The following is a 22,939-nucleotide window of genomic DNA, read 5'->3' on the forward strand; positions in this document are numbered from 1 at the left end:
TATTTCAATGGAAAATAAAAATCTGAGGAATCTGTGCAGGACATTTCAGCGTGCGAGGGTTTCCCTCATTTCTATAAAATCCTGGATGTTTGGCACTCATCAGTGGAGATGACAGAATGAAAGAGGAAGGCCTCAGACCGTGGGACAGTTGTGGGAGGGCCTAGAAGTCTGGCCTCTGAGCAAGGCCAGGAAGAGCTCTACCTGCACCTGGGGAGGAGTGTCCCGGCCCCTCCCAACCCTGCAACAGGCAGGCATGAGGACAGGAGTCCCCTGAGCAAAGTCTCGTGGCACAGAGCAGCTTTAGCAACACGGAGGAATATAAGAGAAGTGGGATGAGGAAAGGGAGGGAGGAAAGGGAGGGAGGAGAGGGGCAGGATAGGAGGAGAGGATGGAGAAGGAAAGGTGGGATTTGGGAAACGGAAACTCAACGCTAATGCAAAGAAAAATCCAAAAAATGGTCCTTTTACCTTCCACAGGGGACAAGGGGATATGAAATGCTAAAAAACAAACAAACAAAAACAAAAGTAAACCATGAAAAGTCAAATTAAAATAAAAATTACATCAAGCTGGAAAATGAAAGTAGTGGCAAAAATCAGGGCTGATCTAGGAGTCCCCTCCCCTTTCCCCCAAAGCAGCAATTTCAGAAAAGGTAGCAGTCCCATCCCATGGCCAGTCTCAGATTCCCAAGACTAGCACCGGTGGTCTTAGGAAATGACTGCGAGGGCCAGCAGCAATTTCCAGACAAATGACACAATGGGGAAGAGATCAACGACAGGATCAGTTGAGCTGGGTTACTGATGGCATTAGGGGAATCCCTGGGCCCCAAACCTGCCCTCTTTCCACCTAGTTCTGCTTAATAGTAACTCAAATCGTCATCAAGGGCCCAAATTGCTCCCAACACACAGGCCCTCAGGGGTACAGATGAACCCCACGGATGAAGGTGAAGTGCCAACAGCAATACGGCCAAGGGGGAAATATTCCTCTGAATGGCTGTTCAGTAGCTACAACTGGTTCTGAGTTTGCAGACTAAGACCAAGGGATTGGCATGGCCTCCTTGGCTCTGACGCAGTTACCTGTCCTTCAAAGAGCCTGCAGTAGTGTGGCCAATGAGAATGCAGTAGCACCAAGAGGAAGCTGCCATCTCAGAGTCTGAGCCTGTGGCTCAGAAACACTGGAAGACCTGCCATCATACTGGTCTGTGAGAGGGCTGAGGTCCCTGCCCAAGGCTGCTGCTCCCCAAATACTCACTACTCTGGGATGAGCTTTTGGGCTTCCCGATGTATTTGAGAATGGGGTTTCGTTTCTTGTCCTCCAAGGCATCCTTTTCTTTCTTGGCATTGCTGCTCTGCTGAGAAAAGAGACAAGGAGTTGGAGAAGGTCCCAATATCCAGACTCACTTTGCCACTGCTCCGAAGACTGGCCCTAAACAAGTAACTGAAAAGCAGAGTCATGCTTGTACCCTAAGTAGGTTTGAAGGAAGGGAGAGAGCTGCTCTAGTGTGAGGGTTTCTGCTGACTCCATGGCCAAAGGTGGTGGGATGGGCTAGAGAACCCCAAAAGGGCTTTCCCAGCCTGCTTCAGTGCAGAGAACTGTGTCAAGGGAAGATACTTTCTGGGGTAGCTCAGTTACCTTCTTGGTCTTTGGGAAGAAGGGAAGCCACTTGTCTTTGTCAGGAGCAGACGACGGGGCCTTTTCAGCCGCGTTTGAAGACCGTGCCTCTCGAAGCCGGATCCCAGCATGGCTCATGTAGGTGTTGAGGGCAAAGTCCATGGGGGCGCTGGAAGACAGGAGCAAGGTGTGGACTCAGAGAGCCCAGTCACGTCCTCCTTGCAGGGGGAAGGGCAGGAACGCTGCTTCAGTCTCCTCCCCACCACCCAGTAGGGTGGCAGAGGGGTAGGTGTGGGCCAGGGCACTCAGAGGGAGGCCTGGAATACTCAAACAGGGCAGCAGGCAGAAGCTGGCTGGAAGTCTTGGCTGCCATGACTCCTGGAAGAAATTGTATTCTTTCCCTGAGCAGAATTCTTCCTAACACGGGGATAGTGGTCAGTGGAAGGACATGCCAGTTCCCTGCAATGGAAGCAAACCTGCCGTGAGCAGGCCTAGAGGGCCAGGTGAGGCCCACAGTTAATGTCCTTAGGCATTCATGTGGGGGTGAAGTGGCAAAGGGAAGGGGAGAAATGCCAACCTGCCCCTTCTATGGCAGACTGCCTCAGCCAGCCTCCCACCGCCAAGTACAGAGAAAAAGACGGAAAGGAGCTGTCAAGTAGCTTGCAGTTGCTGCAGATGAAACTGTCCAGAGCCCTGTGCTTAAAAATGGATTTGGCTCTCAATTTGGTAGACAGATCATCCACTTTGTGGATTCAGTGCAGCAAATACTTCAGCCCTGGTTTTCCTCTCCTTTTAAACAGATGGGGTCCTTCTAATCCCATCTTCTCTCTCTTATTAAGTGTGTGGATGCTCAGGGAATGCATGCTCATTTTAACCCTGGCTGCTGAGAAACAAAGAGATCTGTATACAGACTATAAAATATGTGCCAAGAGAGAAAACATGCGGTACCTCAGCTCCCCTCTGTAGGCTGTTTCTGTCACCCTTACTTCTTCAGGTGGGTTAAGAGAAAAAAGCGGGGAGGGAGACCCACGGCTAACTTGGGTGGAGAAGAGGGTGTGGGGATGGGAACACTGGGAGTGATGGCAGTTCAGCGTGTTCACACTGAGGAGCAGATGCCCGTCCCAGGCAGTGGTCCTGAGCATCAGGGGCCTGGACCTCGTAAACTGGTTGTGTGGTGGCGAAACAGACTCCTGGGACTAACCTTGGACAGCGATCCTACAATGCTAGGGACTCTCCTGCGATTGGCAGGGGTGGAAAAGCACAGCAGCTCAACCCCATTCCCTCCAACCTTGAAACACACCACAGACTCACTCACCTCCTGTCTTCCTCATATTTGAACCTGGAACAAAAGAAACAACAGATGACTCAGGCTGCAGAGGCAGAGGCTCATCGGCTTGTGCAGAGACTGGGAGGAGGAAGGGAGTGTGGTGGGGAGAAGGGAAGAGTATAATAAAAGGTCAGACTGGACTCTGGGTCTCAGCTCTAGAGCCAGCGTGGGGCTCAGGAGGGGAGGGTTCTCGTTCTCTCGAGGGACTCCATCAGCACAGAGTTATAACGATCATGTCCTTCTAGCTAAAAGGAGGGGAATGTGGCAAATCCTGCCTCCTGCGTGGTATCTGTTTCAGCTTCTGGAGTTATTATGGAGGAAGAGGAGCCTCCCTGTGTCCACCCAGAGCTAAATGAGGGGTTGGGCTGACACAGAGGTCAGACGAAAAGAAGGTGAGGAGCAGAGATAATATGTTGAGACCTGATTCAAAGAAACCTATTTAAAAAAGATGAATGAATAGTAACTGAAACTTCCACTTGAGTGTTAATTATGGGCCCGGCACTTTCCTAATCTACTGACAAGTATTAACTCATCTGATTCTCAAAATAACCCAGGAGTAGGTATTCTACCTCTGCATAACGAGATGAAAGCGCCGTTGCTTTAAACAGAAACCATTGTAAGTGGGTGCTTACGCTGTCAGTAATAATCCCGAAAAATTCTGTGGTGCTCCAATCTCAGAATGGGCTCAGACACATTTTGCCTCCATCCCTGGACTGGCTGGGCAATTACTGCCATCTGATGGAGGGAAACTAAGGCCCAGAAGGATTTAGGGCTTGGCTGATGGTCAGAGGGCCTTCCCTGTGTGATCTCATCTAGTCTCAACTCCATCCGGCGCAGACCTCTGATCAAATACCAGCTTCATACATATAGCTGCCCACTCAAATTTCCAGTTTGATGTCTAAAAAACATCTCATGTCCAATCTGAGCCTCCAATGGTCTACTGCACCTTCCTTCGTCCTGTTAGTAGCTTCAGTGAAAAAACCATGGAATCTTCTTTGACCTTTTAAAGGAAACCCTCTACTTCACCATCAAAGCAGTGAGAACTGACATCTTTCCACACCTTCCATGGTCACCCCCACTGTGGTCCAAGCCCCCACTGCATGGCTTTGGGAACTGACCTCCCTGCTGGGAACCCTCCCTTGATCTCCCACCTCCCTCCACCCACACTCGAACTTCTTACAGCTCCAATGGCTCCCCAATCACAGGCTCCAGGTGGCTGACCCTCCTATCACCTCTCTCACTTGAGCAGCATCTTTCTGAATCTGCTCCGGCCGCACTGATCTCCTGCCATTCTTCAAATACGTCAAGCGCATTCCTACTTTGTCCTGACTGTTGTATCTGTCTATGATGCTCTTCCCCTCAATGTCTTCAAGGATAACCCCCCACTTTCTTAATTAAAACTCCAGCTCTGGAGCTCCTGATCCCCACAGCCTGCTCTATCTCCCCCCACACTTATTACTTTCCAATATACTATAATATATAATTTATTTATCATTTTCCATTGCGTTCTCTTCCAACTATAACACTAGCTCCACAAGAAGTGTTGTTTGGTTTACTAATGTATCCCAGGAGCCTAGAACAGTGCTAGGCAGACAGTCAAGATTCCAGAAATAGCCTGGCTGGTGTTGTTCAGCGGTTGAGCATCGACCTATGATCCAGGAGATTGAGGTTTGATTACCGAAGTCAGGGCACATGCCTGAGTTGAGGGCTTGATCCCCATTAGGGGGCATGCAGGAGGCAGCCAATCAATATGTTTCTCTTTCTCCCCCTCCTCCCTTCCTCTCTTTCTAAAATCAATTAAAAAAAAAAAAAAAAGAAGAAGAAGCTCACTGCACGCCTGGAGCCCATGGTTTGTTAGAACCACCCCATGACTGTCAGGAGCCCCGGGTTCTGCACCTCCCTTGAAATACCGTCAGTCCTCAGCCTGAGAAATGCAGATCCATCTTTCAGAGGAAAGAGAATCAGACAAGAAGTAGAAGGGGAAGAGATGTCGGTGAACAGCCCCACAAAGTGTCAACCTGTTCAGGGGGTAGCAGAGGAACTGGAGACTCACAGAATATCTCCCAGGGCTGCCAGCTGCTTCTCAGCCACTTGGCGCTCTCGGAGAGGGTCCCCATCCAGGTCTAGCAAGTCGTTTTCACCATACAGGCTGCCCAGTCCCAAGGTGCGCTTCGTTCTGAGCCAGAGAGACATAAATGTACACAAACGTTTGACACACATACCCAGAAACGTGAGGCAAACACACACACATAATGAGATACACGCATCACAGGGGAAAGAAGAGGGGTGAGGAGCAGAGGGGAGAGGAGGACAGCGGCCAGGTCACCTGTAGTCCTGGATCTGCTCCTGGATCTCGGGCATGGTTGCCTCCTGCGCCTCAGAGAGAACGCCGCGTAAGTCCTCACCGCTCCGCAAGCGCGAATCTGTGGGGGGAGCCAAAGAAGAAATGGGGAGGGACGCTGGGGAGGAGGAGGTCGCCTTAGCAGAGGGTGTCAAAGCCTCTTGTGGCACAGGGAGGGGAGGTTAGCTTTCTGCCCTCCTGTTAGGCAAAGAAAGTGGAGGTGGACCCAGTAGGCATTCCTGAAGTCAGGACTAAAATCCTGATGCTCACGTCCTAAGGCAAGGTCAAGAAAACGTTCTGGATGTTCTGCCCTCTATTAAGTAGAGAAATATTAAAGCCCCTCTCATTGCTGTGTCTAGATGCTGCCCTCAGACACCAAAGTGCACATGTCTGAGAGGCTCATGCTCCTCCTGTGCCCCAGGGACAGCTCACAAGCACTTCCCATGAAACCTGTCCCCACCAGACACCGGCTCTCCTGCTCCTGCATCTAGCTATACGCAGCCAAGGCCAAGTTCCTGGCAGTGGCAGCTGTCTCTCTGCTTTTCAGCAATCTCTGTTCACCCTCTCGCCTGTGCCCATGAGCTTTCCTTCCTGTCACCCTCTCTCCAAAGGCAGCTTCGGACTTCTATCTCCTAGAACGTTGGCTGGGATCCACCTCTCAGGCTGACAGCCCTTTCCACTGCCTCCCTTAGCTATTCGACTGGTGACTGGAGAGTAGGAAGGGAGCGAAGTGCTCACCTAGTCCACTCTGGGTCAGCTGTGGTCAGCATTAGTTGAGAAATTTATAAAAAGACCCCAGAGATACTGACTCTGTGAGTGGGGTGGAGTGAGGCCCTGGTTTCTATGCTTTTAAAGAATTCCCCAAGCAATTCTGATACCCGGTCAGGCTTAGGAATCCCTCATTACTTCCAATTTTCTCTGTACAGATGACCCAGCTGAGGCCCAGAAAGGTCACATGGAAGGTTGGCAGAAATGAGCCCAGGTCTCCTAACCAAGTTGTGTCTTCCTATGAGAAGCTCCACCAGGCAGTGAGCTCCCAGGCAGGGCCTGTCCTGTTTGTGTGAGGCATTCTGGGGGAACTATTTCTGTTTTCCCCTATTAGAGGACAGCTGCTGGAGGACAGGGATTATGCCCCTCTGCTCTGCAGCCTCCTGAACGCCCGGGACAAGACAGGCACTAACTGACCAATGAGCCAACTTACCGATTTCAGCCTGTACCGTCTCTGGGACCTTCACTCTCAGTGGCTAAAAAACAGAAGAGTGGGGCAGAAGTGGTGAGGTCGCACACCCCAGGGGACACGGGAGACAACACTGCCTTCTCTCCCTTTCCCCTACATCTACCCTCCTCTCACCATTCCCCAACTTGTAAACCTAAATTCTAGGCTACGGTTTTTGGAAATGGAATCTGAGGATACAGAGCCAGCAGGGACTATATTCTGAGGGTGGGACATGCAGTTTCTCCACTCTTATTTCAAGGACATCAGGGTGCATGATATGGATGTTCCAAAAAAGTGGACCAGTGCTAATACAGGAGCAAGGGGGAAATCTTTATTAGGCTACTGGATGGACTTCCCCTCCCTGCACTGCCAAGGGAAACTGGTCTTATATCACCAAGTCTCCCAGTAAGCATGGTGTATTGGCTTCTGCTCTGAGTACCTGACAGCTGGGGACAGGGCTGGTTCCACCACAACCAACAGGGAAAAACTGGCAGCTCTAATCTCCTTATTTAAGATCCATTTAAGAGGCAAAAATGAAAATATTGAGGAAAACCAGTTCATTTCACACTCATTAGTCTTGGTAGCTCACTGCCAGATGAATAAAATCATTTTGGAATTGGTTTAGTTGATCAGATTAGAAAGCCTAAGACGGGAACTGCCCTTTGCAGGCAGAGGTGCTGCTGCCAGGGGGATTCCTGCCGCATCCTTGGGACCTATGTCCACATGTGGTGCTCATCTGTCCCCTGTCCTCTGGGCTGGCTGTCCTACCTCTGGACTCTGCCTCAGGGCAGTCAGAGCAAGTCAGACTGGCTCATCTGAGGGCTCTGGGCTTGTTTCTTGGTCCCAGGGATGGGTGAGGCAGGAAGGGCTGGGGGGAGCCAGGGCACTAACCCAGGGGAGAGTCACTCAGAGAGAGGCAATGTGTACTCCACCCTGGTGCACGTGGAACAAAAGCAAGTTAGAGAGCAGATCGACCCTGAGAGCAGAGCTAGAACAGAACCGGAGTCCCAGTCTCGCAGCCCATACTTCTCTTCAAGAACCTGCCTGCATTCGGCCTGAATGTTTTGCTTAGTTTTTCCTGTCTCCGTGGTCCAAAGAGTGTAATGAAATTGTCATCCAACCCGTGACTGCCGTACCGCATTTTTCTCTAGGAAAATATTCCAGATGTCTTTTCCTAAGCTTCGGAAATCCTTGGAGTTTGTCTGCTGATAAACTTCTGCACACAAGTAGAAAAGCTAGGAGGAAAGAAAAAAATGGATTAGAGAAGTAAGTAGTCCTCAACCAGGAGGGACTTTGCCTCCCCAGGAGACAATCAGCAATGTCTGGAGATACCTGGAGAGGCGCTACTGCTGTCTAATGGGTAAACTCCGGTGATGTGGCTAAATATCCTGTAATGTACACAACAGCCCCCCATAGCCAATAATTCTACAGCTCAGAACGTCAGTACTGAGGCTGAGAAACCCCAGCTTAGGGTGTTTCGGGAGCCTATGGTAAACCCCTCTGCCTTTGCATGCACCAGTCAACACAACTGCCTCAATTCTGTATCCTCTCCACACGGGATACTTAGTATCTTGTACTTGTTGATGGATGGTTTCCTAACGTCTTGCTTTATTTCTGTGACTGATGTGCCCGCCAGTCTTCATTCAGGAATGCTGCTGAGACACCAGCAGCACTTGGGACTTACACACAGGTGTTCAATGATAATCTGTTGCGCAAATGGATGCTGACTCTGGCTTCTAATAGTGGTGACCCCAGAAAGAAAACACCAGTAGTCCATGCCTTGGGTGAGAAGTTTATTCTGAAGAGCGCAACATCAGCCTCTCTTTTATTCCACTTCCTTTTCAAGCAGTTGAGCAGAATGAGAGCAACTGGTAAGGCTGCTGGCTCTGAGCACTATCCCAGGGCACTCCAGATTCCATCACCTTACGGTCCTTCTTGTCATCAGCTTCATACCCAAGGCCCTTTATTGTCTTGCCTCTCTGTCAAACTATCTTGTAGTAGCTCTGTATATTTCCAAGGGTGACTCTCAACTCCCCAGTCAGTCTGTATCCACTTTCATTCAAAAACCTCTAGAGGATCATCTCCTTCAAGCTGGCCAAGAATGATTTTTCTTGGCCTTGCTATCCTGCTCCTCCCTATGCTATTTATTTAGTAGTGAAGACTCTTTTCCACTTAAGTTTCCCCTCCTTTTCTGTTTTGTCCATGGCCTGGAGACGCCCGTCAGAGATCTGTGAGGCTCACGCAGGCACTCAATGAAGACCAACACTCCTGACTTACCAGTGGGCTGGGGTCCGCCTGAGAGAAGATGTAACGTAGAAAAACCCCCAGGTGAGCTGGCCGTGACTTAAGTTTCTCAAGATCCTGGAATATGATGTCACTCTGGAAGACAGAAGGATGAGACTGGCCGGGGGGCACAGTGGCAGGGAACAGCCGCGGGGCCTGTTCCAGCTTAGTGCGCATGTTCTCGGCCTCCCAGGGCTTCTAGGCTGAGGCTCCCTCCTCCACATTCCCTCCCAGATGGTGTAATTAAACTGCTTTTAGTCAAGAGCAACCGGTATGACAGAAGAATGATGAAAGGAGAAAACCAGGAAACCGTTACCTCGTTGTTGAAATAACCCGGGTCATAATCTTCCTCTGGGCCAATAATTAAAGGCTTTGGGTTTTGATCTACACCCTGGGGGAGAGAGTCAAGTTGTAGAGATGAGAGGTTAGAGGACAGAGGACCCACCCTCCCTTGATGAAGCCCATTTAGTGACAGCACAGCACTGACAGGGAGAGCCGCATGGGTCTGGCAAACTCACTCCCACCCCCAAATCTCAGAAAACACAAAATAAGATTTCCACTTGCAGAAGTCAACTACATCTGGGTGGGGCAGAGCAGACTCAGAGTAGCCTGGTCACAGGACGAACACAGGAAGATGGGAAGTGAAAGAAAGTGCTCTCTTCCTGTTTGCGAAAGAACTGGGGAGGGAGTGTCAGCCAACAAAATAAGAACTTAGAGCTCCCACTGGGTGTGGCTTTGTTGTTCTGCTAAACAGCCACCCCCTGCACAGAACACACCCCTCCAAGCGAGCAGCTACCACAGTGCTGCTCTACAGCTGCTGTGTGCCCAGTCAGCAGGCAAAGCTTCACCTCGGCCAGGGCCCAGCGGTCCTCCTCTCCCTCCTTAAGCAAAAGGGGAGCTTTCTCCAACATGATTTTCATCATTTCCCTGCCTGTTCAAGATCTATGGCAGACATCCATTACTTGTCTAGAATCCAAACTTCTTAGATTGGCTTTTCTTTCTCTCCCCCTTATGCCAGTTTTAATAACGGAACTGAAACGGTACGCCATCGATATCAGGTATGGTGAGAGATGTCAGACTGCATGAGCTTTTCAGATGCTTCAATGAACAAGCCTTTCTCCTACAGGTTCCTTGAGCTTTCAGAGCTTTCCCACCAATTATATTTTTCTCTCAGTTAAATCTACCTCATTTCCAGCGACTCCCCAGCAAGGGCTCTGCTTCTGGAACCCACCTAGACTCCTCACGCCTACCTCTTTTCAGACCTAAGATACTTCCTAATTCACTTTCTCCAGGGGCTTTTCCTGACAGTTCCTCCTTGTTATTCCTCATGCATTTTTGTTCTTCCGGATATACATAGACTTTATGCCCAGAATCGCAATCACAGAATGTGAAGGACCCAGAAGATGCCTCAGAGATCAGAGTTTAGTGCTCACTTATAAAAGAGAAAGTGAGGCCCAGAGAGGCTGAATGATGCGTGCAAAGTGGCAGAGTCAAGCCTGATGTGCTATACCTGTGTATCTTAGACATATCCCAAGCACCCCCCTCTCTCCCTGGGGGTCTAGGATCCCCAGGGGGTGTTGGATGCTTATACTTGGCTCTCTGGTAAAACCTGAAAGCACTAGGTTTTTGCTTGTTTGGGAGAGGACTTTTTTTCTTTAATCTTTACAGATACATAGTTTTTCTGATTACAAAAGCAGAATGCTTATTATTTTTTAAAAATTTCAGAATTACATAACAGAAAGTGAGAGTTCCCCTAGATCCCATGCCCCTGCTGCTGACAGTTCCATGGATGGTACAGGCTTCTCCCATGCTCTTACCAACACAGATTATTGTTAAGGAACTGGAACTATACTATATTTGCTCTTATCACTCAAAAATAGCAATTTAAATAGTTTTCAGAAGATGAACAGGTTCAGAGGAGGAAAAAATGGACTCCACGGCTGATTACTCTACACCTGCTTCTATTAGCCACCTACCTACCAGAAAACCTCCTTATGAACAGAGGTGCACCTGACCTCCGTTGGGACCCAAATTTGGTCTTGTAGTGCTACCAAGAGAGTGGGGAGTGGCACTCAGAGAGTGGCCAGGAGAGGAGCAGCCCTGCGCCGGGGCTCAGGAGAACTGCTAGTCTGACGTTGCGATTAACAAGTTACCTCCTTGAACAGACCCTTAGCCTTTGTCTGCCTCACTTGTCTCGCTTACTGATGAAGACAGTAACGCCTACTTCCTTTCCTGATGGGGACAATGAAATGAGATTTTTTTTCCTAAAGGAGCTAGCACAGCAGCTGGTGTACCAGGCATCTGAATACACAGTAGGCCCGTGTTCCCACTGTTCTCCCTCCACGAGCTAAAGTAACCAACTCTACCCTTCGTGTAAAACTAGAACATTAAATTGTGTGATACTGGTTTTAAGAGAATGACAGAATTGCTTTAAAATAGGTTGAAGTTTAAAAACGTGAGCTAGCATAAAGAAAAATATTACATAACATTAACAATTGGCATGAGAATTTGGAAAAAATCATTACGGTGGCAGCAGGTGGATTTTAAGAGATACTGTTTTACGAAACTCGTAGTTCTTTTTCCAGTGTCTCTAACAGGTAGTCACCTACTGTCTGCCTGAACACAAGCAATTCCCTGGCTCTCAAGTCAGCCCATCTCATTGTCAGACAGCCCAGACTCCCTGTAAGCCTTCTGCAATGAGCCAAAACCTGTCTTCCTGATATCTCCCTGGAACCCAGTTCTACCCTTCAAAGCAGTGGCTTTTAGGTCAGGTTTTTACAGAATCTTAGGGTGCCAGGAAGTGCCCCTGAGGGTAAGGGGGGGTTGACTGGGAAAGGTCCCAGGGTACCTAAGCTTTTATTTGTTCTCTACATTAGGGTGCCAAATAGTAAGATTGTGTTTACAAAAAGGACTTGCTAAAGAAAGAGAAAATTGAAAATTAGTATTCTGGAGAAACACTAAAGAAACCTACTTCCTGTTTTATACAGACATTGACAGATCACCTATGTGCTCCACAGACATCACTTCTCTACAGATGTATTCCCTGACCCTTTGCACAGAACTGAGATAGTCTAACTTTCATATGTCTATTGAAACCACGTTCTTTCTTTACTATTTATTCTCTAGATAAGTCTATATCTCAAAGCAGGGGTTTAGTTTGATTACTCAAGACTATGTACTGGTGACCCAGTTCTGAAAAAAGGGAAAGGAAGATTACAGGGTAGCTTTGTACCACTCACCTGGTCGCTGGTGGGGGGGCCTGGGGCATCCGAACCCTGCCACCTCTGGTGCTGGGCCACCCTGGCCATGATCACAGGCGAGGTTCGAGGACTGTCTAATCCAGGGTCTGACAGAACTGAGTTCCGATTTATCAGTGGCTAAAGGAACAGAGAATTCTGTGAGAAGGAAACTCATCCAGAAGACCCTCAGAGCTCAGCTCACTTGGTGGTAACAGCCACACTCATCAGCTAATATAAATTCAGTACTTACTCTGTGCCTGGCATGATATTAACCTTGATTATATGGTATCTCATTTAATTCACACAACAGTCTGTTGAGGGAGATACTATTATTCCTTCTGCTTTTCACACAAGGACACTAACACTTGGAGCAGATACAGGACTTGCTAAAGGTCAAATAACTGCTAATGTAGTGTTCCCTGGATTCAGCCCGGGCAGTCCCATCCATAGCCCTCATCACTAAGCCATGATGCCTCCCAATGTGAAACCCTCAAGGTGACATCAACTGTAGATCATTTAGGATCCTCTGGCCCCTTCTTGATGTCTTTCCCACATACTGATCCTTTCACATAGATGCATCATTTCCCCCCGAATCGACAGGAGCAGTAAGAAAATAAAATCCCAACTATTACTTAAAATTAGGTTTTAAACATATTTTAAATGACTGATTCACATATTTAATTAACCTGGCTAAATATATACTTTGCTAACATCATTGTTACTTCTTTCATTCACTTGTATTTTTATACTGCAAGTTTATACTTGCAGTTTACATATGCAAACTGAGAACACCTGGAAAAGAGAGCCTTTGAGGCCCAAACTTGAAATCCTTTGACCACTCTAGAAAAGATGACTGGTGAAGCACAGAAGGATCTGTAGCAGAGAAAAAGATGGTGCTGCTTCTGACTAGGCAGGGTTCACTGTATTAATCAAAGACGAGCTACCTGCAGCCAAGCAGAAAATTGCTTTGTTTAAGTCAAGCCACCACCATTTTAGATGATTTATGTCCCTGCTCCCTTACACTCAAAGGCTGGCAACAGTTAATGGCACAGCCTCTCTCTCCACCCTACTCCTTACGTCATGGAGTTATGATGAAACAGAAGCCAGATTTGATGACCTTTCATGCAGGATGCATCTGAAACCCTTTTTTTGGAACCCAGGGCAGAGTGACTAAAATCCTTGGAATGGGAACTATCGGAGAAGTCCACAGACGACAGGCCACAGGCCTTGGCAACTGGTGAGCAGCAGAACCATCAGGTGCTGGAGAAGGAACACTAAACCTACAGCTTTAAACGGGTTCACCTCTGCTGGCACTCACCTCACTGAGGGAAGGGAAGCGTTCTGTCCCAGAGTCCAAGCCACTGTCCCCGTCCTGTGAATCCAGAGAAAGTCGGCCTGACAAGAAAACAGTGAGGAGCTGTGGTCTGGGGAAAGGAAGAACCTTAATCTGGAGCCTGTGCACAGGGCAGAAAAGTACTGCTACCTTCCTTTCCTTCCCAGTTTCCCTTTGCCTCTATCTCATAACCCCGTGTGTTAGCCGCTTTGCTTTCACCTACCCCTACACCTGTGCCCAGGCCATGTCACCTCCTAAAATAACACTCTAAGGCTTTATCTACAAGTCTTACCCCTTGCTTCATCCACAGCTCTCCCTGGTTCCCATTCATTTCCTCTTGCAACAGTATTTCTTTCTTTTTTCTTTTCTTTTTTGGTAATTCTTACCTGAGGTTATTTTTTTAATTGATTTTTAGAGAGCGTGGAAAGGAAGGAGGGAGGATGAGAGGGGGGGGGGACACACATCCTGACTGGGGCCGGAGATTGAACCTGCAACCCAGGTACATGCTCTTGACTGGGAATCGAACCCTCAACCCTTCTGTGCACGGGGTGACACTCTAACCACTGAGCCACACTGGCCAGGGTGCAACAGTATTTCTTGAGCTCCTAAGTGCCAGGTGCTGGTAGGCAAGTTGGCATCCTATCATCACCATTCTAGTCTCTCCATGGCACTTATCTACCTAGTGCTACCGGCTACACACTCATTTCTACTGAATGAGTTGTATCCAATTTCCCTGTGCTTGGTACTGCTTTCTTTCATTACCCTATTTCCCAGAGGCAGGTACTATATATTTTCTTTCCCTGAATCTGCCTCAAGGAGAGGGTACAACAGATAAGAAACCTGGACTACAGACATGCCAGAGGAAAAAGTGTGGTGGAGGGACTTACCTTCTGATGATCTCTGGCTGATGTTACCATATAGTGGAAGTACATCCTAAAAAAGAAAGGTCCAGAGGGTAGGCAAATCCTATTAACCTCTCCCCCTACTGTTTCCTTCCTCCAATCAACCCTTCCCTTAGTCTCAGAAGATAATATCTGCGTACAGTTAGTGGCCTCTTTTGCTTTATTGCCTTAAAAATGCCCAGCTACAAGAGCTATTGCTTCATTTGTACAGTTTTAGGAGGATGGTGACCCCTAATGGTAGAAAGAGAGCTTTACCATCAGAAAATTTGTAAAAATTCGCTTGATTTGTAACAGGACCTCACAACACCTATTGCCTTGGTAGGGCTAGACACAGAAAGAACTTCCCATCAAGCGGCACACAAAGCTCAGGCAGATGACTGAGGGAACGTGTGGAAGGTCATCTCTAAAGGTCTTTGAGGTGCTGGCCTCGGGTTGGCTGACCAGCCAATGTAGAAAGAATTATATTGATAGTGCTTCACTGTTTATAAAGCCCTCTTTTCTATCTCCCATTTAGTCTTTCAACAATTCTGAGGCAGGTATAGAACTCTCATGTTATAAACGAGAAACAGAAGCCCAGAGATCTTAAGTAACTTGCCCAAGCTACACAGCAGGTAAACTATAAAGCTGGGGTTGAATTCAGACCTCCAAATCCAGCTGGAGTATTTCAGACTCCAACTCACAGAGCACACAAGCAGGCAGCAGCAACATGCACAAGCCCTGTGCTGAGGGCACGCATTATTCCGACAATAACCCTGTCAGGTAGATCCTGTTGTGATCTCCACAAAGGCTCCCAGGGATCAAGTAACTTGCCCAAGAGTCTTAAAGCTGGTGAGCACTGGAACTGGGATGTGAATCCAGATGGTCTAAGTCCAGAATCTGAGCTCCTATCAACCATGTGACACTGAGAATTCCTTCAGAAAATAAAACAGCTTAAATCTGATTAGCCTATGTTTCCCAGGCTTTTTTGATCTGGATGTTCTAAGGGAGAAAGTGGCTAATCCTCAAATAATTTCTATTGACTTTGGCAAATATTATTCTTGGAGATCTTAACATTTCTGGAAAATTACTTCTTATATACCCAAAGAATTAAGGCCTGCTAGAGATAAAAGACACTACTAATAGCAAACTCCCTGACCAGAACAGATAAGGACCAAGAGGCTCCTCTGGGACCTTCCACAAAGTGTGGTTAGCTGCTGCTATAGAAGCCTCATAACTAACTGGGAATACTTTACTTAGGCGGACTTTTTAAAGTACTTGTATTTGAGAAGACCTGAGAAGTAAGTAGTGGAAAAAGTTACCAGATGAACACTGAGTGAAGTCAGTATAGGAATATATATATCAGCTATGAGGAAATTACTCAGGAGGAGATGGATAATTAGGAGACTAAAGCCAACAGTCATTTATTTCATATTTATTGCTTTCCATTGCAACTATAAGCTCTTAGAAGGCCTTTCCTTTTAAGTCCCAAGTGTCAGGACAGTGCTCAGTCTCTCTGGCTCTAAAAAGAAATACAGACCTTTGTTTCTTTGTTAGATACTAAACACTTCCTAGCTCAGCCTTGGGGTCCTGGCATGACTCAGGAAGCCTCCTGCCCTAGCTTTCTCACTAATTCCACCCAGTCCGCCTGCAGGGTGCCCGTCCTAGAGCTATGCCTGCTATCACTCACCACTAAGCCACCAGTCTCCTGCTGGATCTTCAGCTGTAACTGAGTGACTCGCCGCCGGGCACCTTCGATCTGCTCTTCTAGCAGGCTGGCGGGGTTCCGGCTATACACCTCACAGATATGCTAGGGAGGGGTGAGGGGGACAGGGAGAAGGGGGAAGGCAGATGAGGTGGTTAGTAGAGAATGGACAACTCACCAGTGAGGGGAATAGGCAGTTATCCCAAAACAAAGGGGAGAGAGAAGAGAGCTTTGTGTTCTAGTAGATGTAAGTTATTTCACTATCAGTTGGGAACAGAAAAAAGTATAAATGGGGAGAAACAGAACACATGAGGCAACTGGAGAAAGCAGACAACACAAAGGCCCATCCTAACCTGACCCATCCCTCAAAGGTTGGCTTAAGTACCACACCCTAAATGAGGTGTTCTCTCACTATTCCTCAAGTGTGAGATATGTGACTGTCCAGATCAGCACAGGAAAAGGTACCCAAGGGGAAACTCACACACAGTGAGCAGCACCTGAGACTGAGAGGGAGAAGCGTGGACTAGGGGAGCCACCATCACCCTCCCCAGCCCAGCAGTTGGGAAGTGGTCTGACACTTAACTAGCACCCCTCACAGCACACAAGGGAGCGCAGCATATGCTTGTGGAGCTGGGCCTATGCACTCAGGGAGTCCTGGCTTTGAATTCCGCTACCTCCACTTACTAGCTGTGTAGACCTGGGCAAGCTTTAATAGGTCCTCAGAGACAGGTCCTTTAAAGTACCTGCAGATGACAGTACCTGCCTCCCGGGAGGGCTGAGCCGTAAGATCTGAATAAGATTATCTATGTAAAGTGCTTAGCAGGATGTCTGGTGCTTAGTCACATTACTAAATACGGTTGGCTATTATTATTTCACTACAAAAGAAAATACTCAGTATAGCTTTGCTTAAATAATTAAACAAAGACTCTGAGTGCACATATTCTCTCAGCTCATCTGGGGCCTCACTGCTACCAGCCAACCTTTTTTAAAAATTCCTTACTTACTTTTTCCATCTTCTCAGGCCTCCAATCCTTCCCTCAGTCTCAGCAGACAGTATCATCTGGTAAGACCCTTCTCAACTTTATTTCACTTCAGAACATTTGCAGCCATTCCTCCCTCTCCCAGAAGAGAAACTATGTCTAATATTTACAAAGTTAATGCCTCCAACTGCCTCATGCTCTTCTTGGGCACTAGTCACATATCTTCAAAGTCTTCTCTTCCCATTGGCTCCTTCTCCTCAAGTTTTCAGTCTTAAACCACTACAACAAAACCTTTTCCATCAACTTGAATTATTATTATTATTTTTAATGTTTTTATTGATTTTTAGAGAGAGAGGAAGGGAGAGGGAGAGATATTGATCGGTTGCTTCCGGCATGCACCACGACAACCTGGGAACAAACCTGCAACCTGGGTGTGTGCCCTGACCGGGAATTGAACTGGACACCTTTCGGTGCATGGGACGCTCAACCTGCTGAGCCAGGGCTCAACTCTGATTATTCTTCAAGCCGCTGCCTCAGGTTTTTCTCCTTCCTTTCATAGCCACGTATTTCAAAACAAGAGTCTACATTTAGCCCCAGACTGCTTTGCCTTCCAGTCACTCCTCAACCTAGTTCCTCCCTATTATCTCAAACAGCTAAATGAGAACAAAATGACGAATTGCCAAATCCAATGGTTTCTTCTAGGTCCTCCTCAAAATGCTGCCCTCTTTTGACTTCCTAACTCTACATTATCCTGGGTCTCTTCCTACCCCTCCCCCAGCTGCATCTTTATCTCTGCCTCATCTCTTAAATCTGGGTGAGCCTTCAGTCCCACAAACATTTAGAGAACTGGTATATGCCAAATCCTCTGCCAGCCGTGCAGGAAGAATATTCAAATGTAGAGACAAACCTAGTCCAAGCCCTGGCCAGTATGCCCAGTGGTTAGAGCACCAGCCCAAGCACCAAAGTGGGTTTGATTTCTGATCAAGGGCACGTGTCTGGGTTGAAGGTTCGATCCCCGGCCCGGTTTGGGATGTGTGCAGGAGGAAACCAATCAATGTGTCGCTCTCACATCGATATTTCTCTCCTCTCTCTCTCTCTCTTTGCTATCTCTTTCCCTCTCTCTCCTTCCCTTCCACTCTGAAAAGCAATGGAAAAAATATGCTTGGGTGACGATTAACAAACAAACGAAGAAATTTAACAGCAATTGATGTGATGTTAGAGGCTGGTGCACTGTGCTACAGAAGCACATAAGTTCCAAAATTCCATCCTCAGCTATCTTCTCTTTCTCTGCATTGGTGCCCTGGGTGGTATCATCTAGTTTCCAATGTCAACTACCACCTTTGTGCCGAGGATGCCCATATGTCTATTTCAACCCAGCCTTTTCTCCTGAGGTTCAGCCCTGTTACCTCCATATGCTCTGCGATGGTCTTTTTATCTGAATGTCCCAGGGACATCTTAAACTCAGTACACCCAAAATTGACCTTCATTTCTTTTCCCTAAGCCCTGCTCCTCTCCCTGCCTCACTCCATAGATGACATCGCCATCTACCCAGGTACCCAATTCAGGCTTTTACTCTCTCTTCTCCTTTACTTCCCCTTTCCAATTGATAAGTTCTACTGATCTGACATCTGACATGTCTCCCATTGCCATCCCCAACTTTCTGTTATTTCTGCTGTTTTTGTTAAATCTGTCATCATTTCTTACCTATTTCAACAGCTTCCTAGATGATTTCCTTATGTATCAATCCACTTAACATACTTTTCTGAAGAACACTGATTTGAAGATATGTTCACTCCCTTACTCAAAAATCCTTTGATCAATTCCTATTGTCTTCAGAATAAACTCCAAGCCCATCAAGGCCCAAAGCACTTTCTAGAGGGAAACAGACTGATCCCAACTCAAGTGTCACCTCATGAAGACTTCTCTGATCATTGCATAATTAATTATTCCTTCTTTTGGGCTTCCATGGCATTTTACAAATTATCATTAACATTTAATTCACTAACATAAATGGCACCATTTTAAAGTGTACAATTCAGTGGTTTTAGTACATTCACAGATCTGCTTCTTTCACTCAGTATACTGTTTCCAGGGTTCTCCCATGTTACGGCATGAATGAGCACTTCATTCCTTTCTATGGCTAAATAATATACCATTATATGGGTAGACCACACTTGTTTATTCATCAACTGATGAATATTTGAGGTGTTTCCACTTTTTGGCTATTACAAAGGTTCATGTACAGGTTTTTATTTGAACATGTTTTCAATACTCTTTGGTATATACTTAGGAGTGGAATTGATCATCATGTCTCCATGTTACTCTGTTTAATATTTTGAGGAACTGCCAAACTTTTCCATAGTGGCTGTACTATATTTACATTTTCACCATCAATGGTGGGAACAGATGAAGGCTATAAATAGTTAAACAAAATATAAACAAGTGTTTCTCCAATTTCTCAACATTCTCACCAACAACTGTTATTTTGGCTCTACCCGCCCTGGTGGGTGTGGAGTGGTATCTCACTGTAGTTCTGATTTGTGTCTCCCTAATGACAAATGATACTGAGCATCCTTTCCTGCGCTACTGGTCATGCTTGTCTTCTCTACTGGACTGTCTATTCAAATCCTTTGCTAGCTTTGAAATTGGCTTGTCTTTTTATTCTGAGTTTTAAGAGTCCTTTATACATCTTGGTACTAGACCCTTATCAGATATATGATTGGCAAATATTTTCTCCCATTCTATGGGTTGTCTTTGGACTCTGATCGTATCTTTAATGCACAGAAGTTTTTAATTTTGATTAAGTCCATTTTATCTTTTCATTGTTGTTGTTCGTGCTTTTGGTGTCATATCTAAAAGGTCATAAAGATTTACACCCAGGCTTTCTTTGAAGAAGTTTTATAGTTTTTAAAAATGTTTTCAGTTCTTACATTTAAGTCTTTGATTCATTTTTAGTTAAATTCTTTTTATTGTGTGAGGTAAGGGTCCAAACTCATTCTTTGTATATAGACATTCAGCTGTCCTAGCACCATTTGTTGAAAAGACTACACTTTCTCCAATGAATTATCTTGACACCTTTGTCAAAAATCAATTGATCATAGATGTATGGGTTGATTTCTGGACTCTGAATTCTATTGTATTGATCTATAGGTCTCTCCTTATACCAATGCCATGCTGTCATGATTATTCTATGACGTTTGTCAATATGTATCACCACTTACTACACTGTTGTATAACTGTATCTTCATTCATCCACTTATATCCTGCTGGATTACAAACTCCTTAAAGGAAAGGTTTATCTCTCATTTATCTTTGTAACCATTCCAACTTTTGCCCTCACACCCCTCCTCTCCCTAGCAATGCAACACACACAGCAGGAACTCAGGGCTTGTTAAATAAATGAGTGTATTTTTATATCTTTGTTCCTTTGACCTATGCTGAGTAGCATTCCCTGTCCCATCTCTTTTGCATACAGAAGTTGTACTCTTCAAGGCCCAGCAGAAACAGAATCCTGTCTGTGAAGTTTCCCCCCACATTTCCCATTATTAATTAATGCTCTCTTTGTTCTCTTATTGGAAGATCTTTGTTCCTGCCACTCTCTCCTCTACTGTAATATCAATTTTCCCCATTAGATTTTATATATTTTAAGGGTAAAAACTGTCTGATCTTTTCTCATCTCTGTATACCATAGGAACTAAAACAATGCTTACATACAGTGGGTACTTACAGAAATTTGCTGAGTTGAAATGGAGTGAGGGGCTTGCTGCAAGCCACAGCTACTATAGTCATCTGGCGATCCCACTCCAGCTAAAGTAATCTTACTGTTCTCTATGTGCACCATTCCCAGGCCTGGAAATCTCTCTGCATCCCATTCACCAACAGCGCCCCCTTCTCCATCAGCTTGCGTGGCGCTCACCTCCCCACCCCTACCTTCCTCCTCCCATCACCCTTCCCTTCCCTAGAAACCACAAGGTCGATTCCAACTGACTCGCATTTTCCTCAGTTCTTTGGTTTTTTTTAATATCTTTATTGATTTCAGAGAGAGAGGAAGGAACAGGGAGAGAGAGATAGATACATCAATGATGGAAGAATCATCATTGATCGGCTGCCTCCTGCATACCCCCTACTGGGGATCGAGCCCACAGCCAGGACATGTGCCCTGACTGGGAATTGAACCTCAATCTCCTGGATCCTAGGTTGATGCTCAACCGCTGAGCCACACCTGGCTGGGCCCTCAGTTCTAATGTTCCCTCATTTTACTCTACTGGTCTCATCACTTGTTTGTGTTTTGTCTATGTATTGACTATTCTAATTTATTATCTAGGAGCTATTACCCTTTTCACTCTATCGGTCAAACTCAGCTTTAATAAATTCTATTGGCTTATCACAATTCCTTCATGGTCCTGGGTTTTAATTTTTAAGGCTTTATGGTAATAGGATATGGCCTATAAATTCAGTTGTACACATTGGCAGATTGCTCTGAAAAAGGGTTATTTCAGTAAGGCAACGGCCAGTCATCAGTGGCCTTACCTGTAAGTCTCTTTCCTCCTGCCTCAGCATGTTCCTAAGGATCTGGGTGGCATGTTTTTGAAATTCGGGATCCTAAGAATGGAAAATATGACAGTGTGAGTTGGGGATCAGTTCAATTCTCTTCTACCAGCTGATTCTTGGGCAAGGAGAGCTATGAGAGTTGTGCCTGTCATAAATGTGTTTTGTCTAGAATTCAGTAAGCGTAGTGTTATCTTGGTTTTACCTGACCTTCCCAGAAACCTTGTTGCAATCATAATCACCTCTGGTATCAAACTGCTCTCTAAAGTCTCCCAGGACTCACTGGCTCAGTCTTCTTTCCAGCCAGAAAATCCCATTTCCCATTCTATCTGCATCTTGATCTCTTTTAACCCCTCATGCAGCTTTCCCTGGTCCTCAGGTTCTCTCCCTACTTGTGTGTTTCCTTCCCCGACCCTCACCCCTACAGACTGGGCTCCATACTTCATTCCTCCAAGCAGCCTTTTTCTTCAGGAAGCCTTTCTCCTGCTCCTGGTCCACACCCTCCTGAAAATGACGGGCAGCAGTGTTTAAAAGATGCCTCTGTCTACACCTGCAGGTGGGGAGGAGCACTCTCAAAGGGCCTTCTTAGAGTCTTCCACACTTTATGTTGCTGTCTGATAAAACTGCACATGCATTTACATGGAAAAATATCTCTTCGGTTTGTCTCTGCTTACCAGCATATCATTCAATTTAACCTGCTTTCCCCCCAATGGGAGTTATTCAAAGGGACAACAGAGCGAGAAGAGGAGCAGGAGGACCATTACCTGCAGAGGTTTGGGTCCTGTGATGCGCTGTGGTGGTGGCAGAGGTGGAGGAGGTGGTGGTGGTGGGATCACAGGGGTGACCTGGGGAGCTCCTGCTGGGTCTGGGTCTTGCTGGAGCCCAGAGACACCAACGGAGGGTGAAGAGCCCAGGAGGGTCAGTGCAACATAGGCACCAGCTAGAGGGACAGACAAAAGAAGGCTTGCTAATGGTACTGTCCTGGACAGCAGACATTCAAACTAAAAGGAGGGGGTTCTTTCCCTTTTTCCTCTCATTAAATTTATAATTCTGTAGATAAAGTCTCCTCACTTGTCATGTTCCCCCACCCCATTCCCTAATGCCTGCTTATCTACCCTGCACCAACACAAGTACCCCTTCTTTCCCTTTCTTCATGTAGAGACCTCAACCAAAATTCCACCCATAAATATCTGGGAACACTCCCAAGGGTCTCTGATCAGTCCCTGGCTTCCTCTTTTGTCTCACTAAATTAAGTGGCCAGTATAAAGCCCCAAATATACTGCCTGCTTGGCACATGGAAGACACTCAAATTCTAGCCTTCCACTCTTCCCAAACTTCCCACAGCCTTTAACTGTTTCTTCATCATCTGCTGTTTCTGTTTGATTACCTGGGCAGACTTAATTGTTGAGTCTTCCCAGCTGCAAACAGAATATTTTTGCTTTTCCTCCCAAAATAGGAAACAAATGAGGAAGAATACCCAT

The 22,939-nt window shown here is 46.5% G+C and overlaps 1 protein-coding gene across 12 annotated transcripts in view; it reads right to left on the reverse strand.

Moving 5' to 3' along the window:
- The window catches only part of ARHGEF11 (Rho guanine nucleotide exchange factor 11), a 90,864-nt gene that overhangs the window by 22,707 nt on the left and 45,218 nt on the right, over nt 1-22,939 (reverse strand). For 6 of the 12 annotated variants that reach the window (XM_081121339.1, XM_081121336.1, XM_081121334.1 and 3 more), the window contains 16 exons: nt 22,223-22,398; nt 21,441-21,512; nt 15,916-16,035; nt 14,235-14,280; nt 13,333-13,409; nt 12,015-12,152; nt 9,092-9,166; nt 8,770-8,871; nt 7,629-7,727; nt 6,478-6,520; nt 5,262-5,358; nt 4,989-5,111; nt 2,924-2,947; nt 1,630-1,777; nt 1,249-1,348; nt 468-497 (listed from right to left, as the gene is read on the reverse strand). In XM_081121339.1, coding sequence (XP_080977465.1) covers nt 468-497; nt 1,249-1,348; nt 1,630-1,777; nt 2,924-2,947; nt 4,989-5,111; nt 5,262-5,358; nt 6,478-6,520; nt 7,629-7,727; nt 8,770-8,871; nt 9,092-9,166; nt 12,015-12,152; nt 13,333-13,409; nt 14,235-14,280; nt 15,916-16,035; nt 21,441-21,512; nt 22,223-22,398 — 1,470 coding nt within the window. The remainder of the gene's footprint in view (nt 1-467; nt 498-1,248; nt 1,349-1,629; nt 1,778-2,923; nt 2,948-4,988; nt 5,112-5,261; nt 5,359-6,477; nt 6,521-7,628; nt 7,728-8,769; nt 8,872-9,091; nt 9,167-12,014; nt 12,153-13,332; nt 13,410-14,234; nt 14,281-15,915; nt 16,036-21,440; nt 21,513-22,222; nt 22,399-22,939) is intronic. The other 6 variants (XM_081121335.1, XM_081121331.1, XM_081121341.1 and 3 more) reach the window with 6 other exon arrangements.

This window comes from Miniopterus schreibersii (genome assembly GCF_964146895.1).
Source record: "Miniopterus schreibersii genome assembly, chromosome: 19".
NCBI classification, from domain to species: Eukaryota; Metazoa; Chordata; class Mammalia; order Chiroptera; family Miniopteridae; genus Miniopterus; species Miniopterus schreibersii.